This window comes from Symsagittifera roscoffensis, chromosome 4 (assembly GCF_963678635.1).
Source record: "Symsagittifera roscoffensis chromosome 4, txSymRosc1.1, whole genome shotgun sequence".
Taxonomy (NCBI): Eukaryota; Metazoa; Xenacoelomorpha; order Acoela; family Convolutidae; genus Symsagittifera; species Symsagittifera roscoffensis.
This window is the reverse complement of record NC_087065.1, coordinates 77,731,548-77,745,971: the sequence shown is the minus strand read 5'-3', so window position 1 is coordinate 77,745,971 and position 14,424 is coordinate 77,731,548. Positions and strand designations below refer to the sequence as shown.

Genomic DNA, 14,424 nt, shown 5'->3' with positions numbered 1-14,424 from the left:
ATCCGCCCCCCTCGAGAAAATCCTAGATCCGCCCCTGATTTGCCTGTTGATAAAACATACTTTTATAGAACACTGAAGGTGAATTTTTTTTGTCTCGTATTGGTTTCTCTGTTTTTTTTTGTTAAGGTGAAAGGTATTAAGATTCCTTAATGATCCCGCATCATCTCAAGACATCAGCTGGAAACTAAATGACATCATATGAATCTACAAGAAATGATCCGGTGAAATCCTCTTATGCGCGTAAAAATTTAAGTTTAGACATAGAAAAAAATTCGGACAAGTTTTTTTTGAGAATCTATCTAAAAATTTTCCTCGCCAGTGTTTTCTAGATAACGCTTTTATTGGAAATGGGATATCGTGGAGTTGTAATTTTATGACACTTTTTATATGATATTTTGGTTGGAAAGGATTTTTCGTCAAAGTAAATTGATTTAGAAATTACAAAAGATGGCCTTTTCTTATTTAGTTCTTGTTCTTCAAAAAATAATATTTGATGTGAGCGAAACCGCGAAAAATTAGTAATCTACAAAAATCACTCGATGCTTTGGTGTTCTAATTACGCCAGTGGTTTTATTAGCAGTGGTGAATTTAAAGGGGGGGCACGGGCTCTTTCGACAACTTTATCACCCTATTGAAGGAAGTATAATATAATTCTCTCAAAGATATTTTTGGGGAAATTATTTTCTCTCCCAATTTTTGGAAAAACAAATCTAATCGTGATTTCATACTGTTGATTTATTTTTGCATGATTTGGGTCAATTTGAAGCTTAAGAAGGGGTGCTCAGAAGTTCAAACATTTGATTTTTTTTTACATCTGCCGCCTTTCGAAATTGCTCTAATCGCTCTTCCATTTTCGGCTCCATTACCGTTGCAGTCTTTGTTTCAGTCGTTTATCTGGCGGAGAATTACGTGCTGACACCACAGGAGGTGTGTGGACTCATTTACGGAAACAGCTGTGCCACGCCCACCGTCCCCACCCCCACCTGGACTCTCAACTTCCCCCCCACGCCCCGCCCACAATACCTGCCACCCACTCAGCCCCCCGCAGTGAGTCACAATGAGTAGTTTGAACTGTTCACTGCTGATATTTATAAAAACGCTGCCCTGTTTTTCGACACACTGTTTGAAAGCTCTGAATGTCTAAAAATTCGTTTTATATAACACTAATCAATTAAAATTTGATTGCAGTCATTTTGCTGTTTATTGTGGTTAAAAAGATCATTTTTTGTAAATGAATAAAAGGAAAGGAAAAAAATCGGAAAAACCAGAGATCGGAAAAAAGTAACTTTTATAGTAATAACTATATCAAAAAGATCAGAAATCGGAAAATCGGAAAAAATCAGAGATCGGAAAATCGGAAAAAAGTAACTTTTATAGTAATAACTATATCAAAAAGATCAAAAATACTTCGAAATGTGTGAAATAAACCATGAGCGCGCGGTAGCGGTAGCGTATGTTTTTTTTTTTCAAAAAATCGATACTCTGACCTCTCAAAGAGTCACACTTTGGTACTATCTTAACGGCATTTTCTTTCGGCCGACCAATTTTACAATTTTGAAAAAACCCCTTTGGCGCAAAAATGCAACAAGGTGAATTTTTTTTGTCTCGTATTGGTTTCTCTGTTTTTTTTTGTTAAGGTGAAAGGTATTAAGATTCCTTAATGATCCCGCATCATCTCAAGACATCAGCTGGAAACTAAATGACATCATATGAATCTACAAGAAATGATCCGGTGAAATCCTCTTATGCGCGTAAAAATTTAAGTTTAGACATAGAAAAAAATTCGGACAAGTTTTTTTTGAGAATCTATCTAAAAATTTTCATCGCCAGTGTTTTCTAGATAACGCTTTTATTGGAAATGGGATATCGTGGAGTTGTAATTTTATGACACTTTTTATATGATATTTTGGTTGGAAAGGATTTTTCGTCAAAGTAAATTGATTTAGAAATTACAAAAGATGGCCTTTTCTTATTTAGTTCTTGTTCTTCAAAAAATAATATTTGATGTGAGCGAAACCGCGAAAAAATTAGTAATCTACAAAAATCACTCGATGCTTTGGTGTTCTAATTACGCCAGTGGTTTTATTAGCAGTGGTGAATTTAAAGGGGGGGCACGGGCTCTTTCGACAACTTTATCACCCTATTGAAGGAAGTATAATATAATTCTCTCAAAGATATTTTTGGGGAAATTATTTTCTCTCCCAATTTTTGGAAAAACAAATCTAATCGTGATTTCATACTGTTGATTTATTTTTGCATGATTTGGGTCAATTTGAAGCTTAAGAAGGGGTGCTCAGAAGTTCAAACATTTGATTTTTTTTTACATCTGCCGCCTTTCGAAATTGCTCTAATCGCTCTTCCATTTTCGGCTCCATTACCGTTGCAGTCTTTGTTTCAGTCGTTTATCTGGCGGAGAATTACGTGCTGACACCACAGGAGGTGTGTGGACTCATTTACGGAAACAGCTGTGCCACGCCCACCGTCCCCACCCCCACCCCCACCTGGACTCTCAACTTCCCCCCCACGCCCCGCCCACAATACCTGCCACCCACTCAGCCCCCCGCAGTGAGTCACAATGAGTAGTTTGAACTGTTCACTGCTGATATTTATAAAAACGCTGCCCTGTTTTTCGACACACTGTTTGAAAGCTCTGAATGTCTAAAAATTCGTTTTATATAACACTAATCAATTAAAATTTGATTGCAGTCATTTTGCTGTTTATTGTGGTTAAAAAGATCATTTTTTGTAAATGAATAAAAGGAAAGGAAAAAAATCGGAAAAACCAGAGATCGGAAAAAAGTAACTTTTATAGTAATAACTATATCAAAAAGATCAGAAATCGGAAAATCGGAAAAAATCAGAGATCGGAAAATCGGAAAAAAGTAACTTTTATAGTAATAACTATATCAAAAAGATCAAAAATACTTCGAAATGTGTGAAATAAACCATGAGCGCGCGGTAGCGGTAGCGTATGTTTTTTTTTTCAAAAAATCGATACTCTGACCTCTCAAAGAGTCACACTTTGGTACTATCTTAACGGCATTTTCTTTCGGCCGACCAATTTTACAATTTTGAAAAAACCCCTTTGGCGCAAAAATGCAACAAGGTGAATTTTTTTTGTCTCGTATTGGTTTCTCTGTTTTTTTTTGTTAAGGTGAAAGGTATTAAGATTCCTTAATGATCCCGCATCATCTCAAGACATCAGCTGGAAACTAAATGACATCATATGAATCTACAAGAAATGATCCGGTGAAATCCTCTTATGCGCGTAAAAATTTAAGTTTAGACATAGAAAAAAATTCGGACAAGTTTTTTTTGAGAATCTATCTAAAAATTTTCCTCGCCAGTGTTTTCTAGATAACGCTTTTATTGGAAATGGGATATCGTGGAGTTGTAATTTTATGACACTTTTTATATGATATTTTGGTTGGAAAGGATTTTTCGTCAAAGTAAATTGATTTAGAAATTACAAAAGATGGCCTTTTCTTATTTAGTTCTTGTTCTTCAAAAAATAATATTTGATGTGAGCGAAACCGCGAAAAATTAGTAATCTACAAAAATCACTCGATGCTTTGGTGTTCTAATTACGCCAGTGGTTTTATTAGCAGTGGTGAATTTAAAGGGGGGGCACGGGCTCTTTCGACAACTTTATCACCCTATTGAAGGAAGTATAATATAATTCTCTCAAAGATATTTTTGGGGAAATTATTTTCTCTCCCAATTTTTGGAAAAACAAATCTAATCGTGATTTCATACTGTTGATTTATTTTTGCATGATTTGGGTCAATTTGAAGCTTAAGAAGGGGTGCTCAGAAGTTCAAACATTTGATTTTTTTTTACATCTGCCGCCTTTCGAAATTGCTCTAATCGCTCTTCCATTTTCGGCTCCATTACCGTTGCAGTCTTTGTTTCAGTCGTTTATCTGGCGGAGAATTACGTGCTGACACCACAGGAGGTGTGTGGACTCATTTACGGAAACAGCTGTGCCACGCCCACCGTCCCCACCCCCACCTGGACTCTCAACTTCCCCCCCACGCCCCGCCCACAATACCTGCCACCCACTCAGCCCCCCGCAGTGAGTCACAATGAGTAGTTTGAACTGTTCACTGCTGATATTTATAAAAACGCTGCCCTGTTTTTCGACACACTGTTTGAAAGCTCTGAATGTCTAAAAATTCGTTTTATATAACACTAATCAATTAAAATTTGATTGCAGTCATTTTGCTGTTTATTGTGGTTAAAAAGATCATTTTTTGTAAATGAATAAAAGGAAAGGAAAAAAATCGGAAAAACCAGAGATCGGAAAAAAGTAACTTTTATAGTAATAACTATATCAAAAAGATCAGAAATCGGAAAATCGGAAAAAATCAGAGATCGGAAAATCGGAAAAAAGTAACTTTTATAGTAATAACTATATCAAAAATATCAAAAATACTTCGAAATGTGTGAAATAAACCATGAGCGCGCGGTAGCGGTAGCGTATGTTTTTTTTTTCAAAAAATCGATACTCTGACCTCTCAAAGAGTCACACTTTGGTACTATCTTAACGGCATTTTCTTTCGGCCGACCAATTTTACAATTTTGAAAAAACCCCTTTGGCGCAAAAATGCAACAAATTTTAGCTGACTAAAATTGTCTAAAATTGCTCAAATACGGCATTTTTGCTTGTTTTCTCAAAACTTGCCAACGTCGCAAAATTTTCTAAAATGTAATTTAAAAACTTTTTGGAGAAGGTCGTAATTTTTTTTGGTCAACCCAAAATAATCCCAATCAGTGTATGAAAGGGTTGGGGACTCTGAGTAGTTGTTTTTGGCTACTTCACAGCAACTTAATACATTTGGGGTTCTCTGGTTATATCCCCAGTCAAATTTAAATCCCTATTTTTTTCTCAAATTTTAATCCTTCTAGGGTACTGAGATGCACAAAGTGTTGCACTTGACAGACATTCACTTGGACAGGCTGTACTCGGAGGGGTCTAATGCACACTGCGAGGAGCCCATGTGTTGCAGAGACATAGACGGGGAACCCATCTCCTACTTCTACGTGGCCGGCAAATACGGCAGCCTCGCTTGTATGTTCTCAGTTGTTATGTTAGAATAAACCGAAATAAAAACTAAAGTTAGTTGTTTAGTCTTTAACCAAGACCAGTTTTGTTCTTGTGACGTCAACTGTGGCTGTTGCGGATTTCTGGGGGGGGGGGAGTGGAAGGGGGACTGGGGGATGTAAAGTTTTTATTTCAGAAGATCCATATTGGACCGATCGTCCGAAGGTGCGAACTTTGATGGCAACCACATCGAGGATGGCGGCAGCCAAACTCATTCATTTGTGATAACAAGAAGTAACCAAGGTTGTTTTTTGGTACAGCATAATTTACGAATAATTGCCATGATAAAACTGTTCAATTGATGCTCCTATCGTGGTAGTACGGTCTCCAAATGATTACACAAAGGCGAAGCAAAGCTTCGCAACAGTTACGATGAAACACAAATATAGCATGGCACGCTAGCCCACAAACTTACAAATCGTAACAATTATAAATATTGTATGAAAAAAGTCGAAACAACAAAATCTATCAAAAGTTTCATACGTGTCTCAATATGTCTTAGTTGGCGCTCGATAAATATTCCTGAATACTTATTCTCCACCGGCAATTGTTTTACTGGACGTGCTTTCCTCAAATTGAAAACATCATTCTATATTTTTCCAATTGGTCAACATAGTGATTTTTCGTCAAATGTTTGCGTGCTAGCTTGCAATGCCATATTTATGTGGTAGCAGCTGCCCTAACTGCTTTTTTTCTCAATTTGATTTTCATTCAAGCCGACAAAATTTCCTCTGAGTCAAAAACAAAATTAGTGTCCTGAAAAAATTTGAAAAAATAAGTTCTCAAATTTTAACCGTTTTCCCATTTTCTGCGATTTCGGAGGTGAGGTGATCTGGTCTTGAAAATCTGTTTCCCCTCAGACATTGAAAAATTAGGTTACTAAGTCGATACCCGATGGTTACAAGTTATTAGGTTACTATTAACCTAAGGGCTGCCTATAAACTAACAAGACTGCTCGTATCAGGGCGAAGCGCTGAAAGTTATGATTGCCTTTTAAGGTTTATGGAGCAGTAATAACATAAAAAAATTAAAAGTAATAAAAACAAAATGAAAAAAAAAAATCTAAAATTTGAAAAGTTTTATGAAAATCATCACCCCTCACGCCATATAAAGTACAAAAGGATAGTTTTCGCTCCTTGTAACAAATCAATATTGGCAAATAAGCTTCTTTCAACCAATTAGGAACGATTTATAAGGCGGATTAACTCTCCTTTTACGCGTTAATAGCGCGAAATATATCGCGCGTTAATTGTCCCAAATTGACCAAAATGACAATCTTTAAATCCTCGTAACTTTACGAAAAATGATCACAGGTGGAATATTTTTTCAAATTTGAGCTCAGGACAACAATACCTTTTGAATGATATAAAGAATTCCGTCAAAAAAGGCTAGTTAAAAAGTCTGAAGAAGAAATGGCTAGTTGTGTGAAGAAAAAAACCCACCCTGAGCACAAATATTCCATTACTTTGGTTACGAAAGTCGGAACAGTAACATTAAAATATTAGCTTATTAAGGCTACTAAACCAATAAATATAATCAAAACCATTTAGGCAGAATAAAGAAAGTTATAAGCAAAAAAATGAAGAAAGTATACAATGATAGCGTTAGTGAAATTACAAACTACAGGTATAAATCTCAAACACTTGCTACTAGAATTAAATTTACTTAGACCAGAAGAAAACTCCATGATGTGGCAGCTAAGCCGACAAAAATAATTAAACGTATGATAGGCCGAAAATTTAATCCTGGCACAATTCGCACCTGCAACATTTGCCGTCCATGCGTACACATTAATTCTGCGCCAAGTGTGCCGCAGAAACTGAAAAACTCAAATTTATTACAAATCCAGTTAATATATGATCCAAGTGATCTGTTAAAAAAATTGTTAACTCAAAAAACGTATGTGCTCTTATTTGAAAACTTTTACTAATCGCAAGCGTAAATTCATTTTTGGGCAAAATGCTATAAAACATGAGTTTTAGATTTAAAAAAATGAACACTGCTTCCACTCGCGTTCTAATGATCACCCACGATCAAGGAAGCACAAATAAACTATCCAAGTTGACCTTATGAATTTTCCGAGCTATTCTTCAAATTTGAAAATTTGGTTAGAGTGAACCCTTTTCTCGCTAATGCGGTAGAGTTTAAGGTCTTGCTTTAGCCCTGAGTTAGCACTTCTAATCAATTAATTTTTAGTATTTTAAATTATAACAAAAGTTATACTATTTTTTTGAAATTTCCTTGCTGGTACATTGTTGAGAAAGAGAAGACAAAGAAAAAATTTTGACATGGCCATTGTTATCAAAAAAATTCGTTTGAAAAGGTGCTTAAGAAAAAAAGGCGTTTCGGCTAAAAAAAAAGATGACTTAACCCTTGATGATGAAAATGAGCAAGATCCTACGAGAGTCCAATTTTAAAGAGAGCTAATTTTAAATTTTTTCTTTAACCCCCTCTACCCCTTATGCCGGAGCAGAAATTATCCAATAGAGGCTGTTCAGATTGCGACTCCCCAAAAGTGACTCTGGAGAACTTATTGGCTAAGTTGTCCAAGGAGCAGTTCGATTACATTCTGGTGACGGGAGACCTGCCTGCCCACGATGTGTGGAATCAAACCATCGAAGAGAACCTCGCAATCACCAAGTAAGTCTAAGCAGGCTTGGGATCTTTTCTGTTGCGCTGCCTGAAAATACCAATCTGTCTTATAAACTCATCTGTTTTTAATGAATATCCAGATGTGAGTTTGATGTAATTAATATCAAACGAACAGTTTTGAGCATTATGATCTAGTTTTGAGGAAATCAAAAAGATCAGTTTTTGGCCTTACAACAAAAAGACCCTAGGCTAGTATCATAGGTTCCGACCACTTGATGGTATTGAAAACCGAGTTCAGTATCGTTTTGTTTGAAATTTGGATTAGAATTATTGTTTTATTCGCCTATGCGGTAGTAAGATGTTGATTTAGCCCAATCAGTTTCAAGTATTTTCAATGGAGTGCTCTGTGGTCAATTGAAAATCATCTAAATATATTTGTTTTAGATTTAAAGTTTGGTAGATGTTTTAAACTGACTTATTTGCGGTTATGATAATTATGACATTCAAACTTTAATATTGATATAAGCGGATGAATAGTGCTCGATTAAACTTGAAATGTTGACAAAATTAGTCGTATCAATTTTCCAATTTTCCAATTTTCCAAAGATTGGAGACATTGATTGACACATTTATTTTGAGCTCTTACGCCAAGTTTTTTCAGATGACAAAAAAACTATTCTGCTCAAAAGTGATTCGTTGTAAATTTGAAATTTGTCTGAAGAAAAAATCTCATTCCAAGCATAAAAAATCTGTCATCTTTTCGAAAGTCGAAAAAAAACCACGTTTAAAATCAAAAACTGGACCACTTTAACTACTCTTTAAAATATTATACCTTTTGCAAAAGAGGATATTCGTTAAAATGTATAAAATTCGGATTTTTTTGCTTCACCATTGATTTATTTTTTTATGGGGGCGGGGGGGGGGGGGGTATTCGTTACTTAGGTAATAGGGAGATAAACTTAAAAAGATCTCAAAAACTTGTTCTGGTAAAATATACATGGTAGAAAAACGCAAAATACAACAAGACTGCTCGTATCAAGGCAAAGCCCTCAATGCTCCGACTGCCTTTTAAGGTTTCTGGAGCAGTAATAATTTTCAAAAATTAAATGTATTAATAATAAAATAAAATGAATTTTTTTTAATTTGAATTTTTTAAATGAAAATCATCACCCCCCACGCCATATAAAGAACAAAAGGTTAAATTTTGTTCCTTGTAACGATTCAATTATGGCAAATAATCTTCCTTGAACCAATTTGGAACAATTTCTAAGACGGATTAAATCTCTAGACGTTAATAGCGCAAAATAAATCGCGCATTAATTGTCCCAAATTGGCCAAAATGGCAATCTTTAAACCCCCATAATTTTACGAAAAATAATCACAGGTGAAAAATCAAGCTCAGGACAACTGTAACGGATGATTTGTGCTCGGGGTTGATTTTTTTTCTTCAGATAAATTAGACTTTTAACTAGCCATTTTTGAAGGAGGTTTCTATATCATTCGAAAGCTATTGTTGTCCTGAACTTAAATTTGAAAATATGCTTTACCTGTGATCGTTTTTCGTCAAGTTATGGGGGTTTAAAGTTTGCCGTTTTGGCCAATTTGGGACAATTAACGCGCGATATATTTCGCGCTATTAACGCGTAAGCGAGATTTAATTTGTCTTAGAAATCGTTCCCAATTGGTTCAAGGAAGCTTATTTGCCATAACTGATTTGTTAATAGGAGAAAAATCTATCACTTTGTACTTACTAAGACGTGTGGGGGGATGTTTTCACAAAAATTCTCAAGTTTTTTTTAAAAGTATTTTAGTTTTTATTTCATTACATTTAAATTTTTAATTTTATTACTGCTCCATAGACCTTAAAAGGCAGTCCGAACATTCAGGGCTTCGCCCTGATACGAGCAGTCTTGTTACAGTTAGTGAATTTTTGCTCCGCTTAGTTCCCTTCCTCTGCGTTGACATTCTGTATGATTGGGTTAGACAGCGCGAAACAGTGTTTACCGTTTGTCTGTTATTTTTTGCTCTGTAATGTTGCACCAAAATTGTATTTTATAGAGCTACTGAGCTAACATAAAAGGGGGTAAAATTTGTCTGAATGTGAAAACAAGCATTTCATGGTAAATTGAATATGTAAAATCCCGGGCGGATATAAAGTTTGAAAACTTAAGTTACTTGGATTTCTTTTTTCGAAATCAAGTAAAACAAGTTCTCGAAAAAATATCAAGACCCTAATTTCAGTCAGCGCCAAAAAAGACGATTTCAGTAACTTTTTTATGTGTGTAAATTATTTATTAAAATTGGCATCGTCAAAATATTACAGCACATCAAAAGCTCATGACAAAAAAAATGTTTTTTTTTCTTATCGCGTTACCCCGCAGTTTTAGTATTAATTTGCGCCTTAAAATTATTTAGGATCGGCCGTCCGAAAATGGTTATGGTTGTGTTAAACAGGGAAAACCGTTTGCGCAATCAGTGGATCGAGTCCCTGAAGGGAGAGCAGAGTAAAGTAAGAATAGCCGGAAATTGTTCGGAAATTAATTGTAGCCTAAGTTGGGAGATTTCCTTATGCCAGAAGCTAAAGCAAGAAAGTATTATTAGTTTTTAACAAAACAGTTATCAAAAGTTTGTTAGAAAAAGCCTGAAATTCAAAAAGCTTCATAGGCTATTTAAAAAATGCTGGCTTGTTTAAAAATTTCACGCTTTCAATCCTTGTCATCAGAAAAGTCCGTGTTTAATATTATAAGTGGCGTCGTCAACGGCTTCGTCAACGGTTTAAAGCACATCATGTTTAGGATGCGAATAACATACATTTTTTACCTGTTGACTTAACTACAAAAACGAGAATTTTAACGTGTAAATTTTTGACAAAGACGACTCAGACAAAACCGACAAAATTGATTGTCACAAGAAAAACATTTACAAAGCTTTATAAACTCATAACTTTTTCACCTGATCCAGCTGTAGAGTTGTCATGAGACCTCGTTTATTAATTGCCTTTTTGCAGCCATGCTGCTGATTTCATTACCAGTTGTGTTCAAGGCCACCGGCTTGGCCTATATTGAGTGCCACGCTGTGCGTGGTCACTCTGTTGTTTTGATACATCGTTTGCTAGATGTATATTAATCCTAAACTTTATTCAATGTTTTCTCTTAGTCAGAGTTTGACTAACAAATATTAAATTGGAACCAAGAATCTAAACAACTAATTAATCAATTTACTATTACGAACAACCAAGTTTTGTCCTCTAAATCTCGGCAAATGTCATGGCGCAGCCAGCAGTTCCTATGAATGAAGACAGGACTGACCTGTTAGGTATTCCTCCTTTTTGTGCGAAACCTTCGATCAACCCGCCGTTCCTTTGGTAATCTTGGATTGGACAATTCTTCCTGGCAGTTGGGCTGAAGGATAATGTAAATCCTCAGAATCTATTAGTAGAACCCGCGGAGGTCATTGATGAACCTCCTCCGAGAGCAGAGGCTGTCGGTGCTACGGAAGATGCAGGGGGGGCCAATGCCCGGATCCTCAGAGACCAAGCGGCAGTTCTTCGAATCAATGAATTGAATATCGATTGCAGACGAAAAGGACCTCGAATTGGCCTGAACTGGTTTTATCACGAAGCTGAGGCCCGGCTGAAGTCACGATTGTTTTTCGCTCTGGGAAACGAAGGGAAACGACGTTTCGCTGATTCCTACCCGCACACGGACATTAGTGTTACTCCTTTTCGTGATTTTCACAATGCTTGTGAAACGTTGTTCAAGATAGAACGTGATTATACTGTCGAGCGTATCAAACTGTATAACACCATATTCATGTTGGAAAACGATACCTTCTCTTCATTTTATGCTCGTCTCAGTGCTCAAATTGCCTTGTGTAATTGGCACAATGCTCAGGAGAGGGATACTTTGAAAGATCTTTTCATCGGACGAATCCGTGATGTGGATGTCCAGCAACAACTGATTAAGGCAAAAGTAGACTTGGATGACACTTTTAAACTCGCCCTGGAGTGTGAAAAGGGGGACAGTACGTCGGCTCAGTTTCAAAAACTACTCCCGCACAATCAATTTTCCAGCACTATAAAGGTTAAACAAGAGCCTACTATCTCAATCCAGTCGTCCCGAGGAAAACGCAATTCCCCTCAGAACCAATTCAACCGACAAAGAACGCAAAGTAACAAAGGAAACAAAGCATGCTATTTCTGTGGCAACCCTTTTAGTCCAGAACATAGAAGTTCGTGTCCAGCTCGAGAGGTTACATGTAACCTTTGTAAGAAACGACGTCACTTTGCCAAATGTTGTAACTCATCAAAACGGCGTGTCATTTTGGTTGACGATAGTGAGGAAGTGGCAGATCCCCTCATCGAGTGTAATTTTATAGATGCCGATTACGATAGTGAACCGGAATACGGTGTGTTGCAACTGGAAAGTGCTGTCAGGATTGATAGTATTGAGCTCCTAAAGTCAAACAAAGGCAAACCAAGAAGCCTCAGTATTCAGTTGCGTACAGGGTAGAGTTTCTTTTACTCAACTGTCGATACTGGAAGTCCAGTTTCGTTCCTCAACAAACGAACTTGTGATTTAATACTTCAACGCAACCCGTCCTTCCAATTCCGTGATATTTCACGGTACCCTAAAGATACTCTGTATGTCGGTTATAATAAGAAACCGATTCGTCTTCTCGGCTCAGTTAGTCTCCCGATCTCTTCTAGTGGTTGGAAAGTAGAGGAGGCTTATTTCCTTGTTTCTGAGAATCGAACCCGAAATCAGTTGGGCTTAGATTTGCAAGATCAACTGGGTGTGGTGACTACTCAACTGAGGGTAGAATGCGTTCAGCAGCTGGAAGTTAAGGGTCAAGGTCCGACTTCTGACTATTGGAGTTCCTTCTTCGCCAAGAAATATGCTTATGTGTTTAGTCGATTAGGAAGATCCAAAAATTACAGTGTTCACAAATTTTAAGTACCCTTTGGTACCGCGTCAAGTTAAAGGACGTAAAGTCCCGATTCATATCCAGGATAGAGTCGCTAATGAGATCAAACAATTGAGAAACTGGATAAATATACAACTGACTATTTCATAGCGCCCATTGTGTTGACAGCCAAGAAGGATGGCTCAATCAAACTTGCCTTAAATGCTAAACCAGGCAATGCGAAAATCAGGAACAATAAATACCAGATGCCAAACATTCATGAGCTTATTGATTCGGCGGCTCAGATAATCACCAAAGATGTGCCTGGTAAGGTTTGGTTTAACTCATTAGACCTGAAGTATGCCTTCAGTCAGTTACCACTATCGTCAGTTACCAGTAGTGACTGTAATTTCAATATCTTGTGTGGAGACCTATCGGTTTAAGACTGGGTTCTATGGCTTGACTGATATGCCAACCGAGTTCCAGAAGGCGATGGATTGTACCTTACAAGGAGTGGAGGGTGTAATTTGCTACTTGGATGACATTATAATAGTCACGAAGGGAGATGTTCAAGAACATAACAATTTGGTTGAGAAAGTGATGCAGAGGCTCGATGCAGAAGGCTTTGCACTGAAGTTTACTAAGTGTGAATTTTCGGTAAACCTGTTAACTTGGCTACGTTATAAATGAGGACGGTTACTCCCCAAAATTTTCAAAGGTTGATGCGATCCAGTCACTTAAACCCCTCAGAACTTTGAAACAGCTTCGTTCGTTTATGGGAACGCTAAATCATCTCCAACGGTTTATACCTGATTTACATACTTTTACAGTTCATTTTCGAGAATCTTTAAAGGCATGTAATAAGCAGTCTTTTCGCTGGGGCGAGGAACAAGATAAGGCCTTCAAGAGTATAATCAATCTGGTGGCTAAAATCCCCAATTTGTTCCATTATGACTCTTCAAAGAAGTCTCGAGTGAAGTGTGACGCTAGTCATAACGGACTAGGAGCATGACTTGAACAGGAGATTGAACCGGGAGTCTGGGCTCCCACTGCTTTTGCTTCGCGTTTTCTCAATAATGCCAAAACGAAGTATAGTACAAATGAATTAGAGTTGTTGGCAATCGTTTGGGCGTGTGAACATTTTCGTACGTATTTGTTGGGTATTCGTTTTCAAGTGTTGACGGACCGCAAAGCTATTATTTCGGCACTGAGTGAAAACTATAATAACAAGTCTTATCAGTCGCGCCTTTTGCGTTGGGCGGATTGGCTGTTACCCTTCGATTTCGAAGTTTTTCATGTCCCTGGGGTTACATTAGGCATTGTAGACTATTTGTCTCGCTATCCTACTTTTTCGGCTCCGACACCTTCTATATATGATGAAATATTTGTTGTTAAGTCCATTGAGGCTTTTAATTCAGCCTTGACATTTATCAATTCATCTAACGTGATTCATTCAGATGACGGTTTATATTCTCAGTCGCAAGAGGGCGTTGTTCCTCATATTCGGAAACCAAATCTTTCTCTCGACCAATCAAATCACGTTATGCAAATTCGTGCTTTAAGTTTCTCACCGAAAGAGGGCGTAGAAATATGCTGTTCAAGTGCCGACCAATCAGAGACGGGTATGCAAATTAATAATCGTAGACCAGTTTCGCTCGCTTTAAATCATTGTCTCCGACCTGAATCGATAAAAGATAGTCACAACTCTTTCTTCTCATCTTTTCCTTATTCAACAAATCAACCTCAAAATCTCATCATGAACTCATCTCATCTTATTGTACCACCAGTTACTTCCCCCCAACCTACTGCCGACGACTCACATT

At 37.1% G+C, this 14,424-nt stretch overlaps 2 protein-coding genes across 2 annotated transcripts in view; one reads left to right on the top strand and one right to left on the bottom strand.

Moving 5' to 3' along the window:
• Positions 1 to 14,424, bottom strand: part of LOC134843697 (uncharacterized) — a 340,267-nt gene that overhangs the window by 129,339 nt on the left and 196,504 nt on the right. The gene's annotated exons all lie outside the window — the stretch shown is intronic.
• Positions 1 to 14,424, top strand: part of LOC134845033 (sphingomyelin phosphodiesterase-like) — a 34,522-nt gene that overhangs the window by 2,428 nt on the left and 17,670 nt on the right. The window contains exons 3-9 of the mRNA XM_063861862.1: positions 887 to 1,047; positions 1,638 to 1,644; positions 2,399 to 2,565; positions 3,155 to 3,161; positions 3,915 to 4,075; positions 4,909 to 5,071; positions 7,603 to 7,744. Of these exons, the coding sequence (XP_063717932.1) occupies positions 887 to 1,047; positions 1,638 to 1,644; positions 2,399 to 2,565; positions 3,155 to 3,161; positions 3,915 to 4,075; positions 4,909 to 5,071; positions 7,603 to 7,744 (808 nt within the window). The remainder of the gene's footprint in view (positions 1 to 886; positions 1,048 to 1,637; positions 1,645 to 2,398; positions 2,566 to 3,154; positions 3,162 to 3,914; positions 4,076 to 4,908; positions 5,072 to 7,602; positions 7,745 to 14,424) is intronic.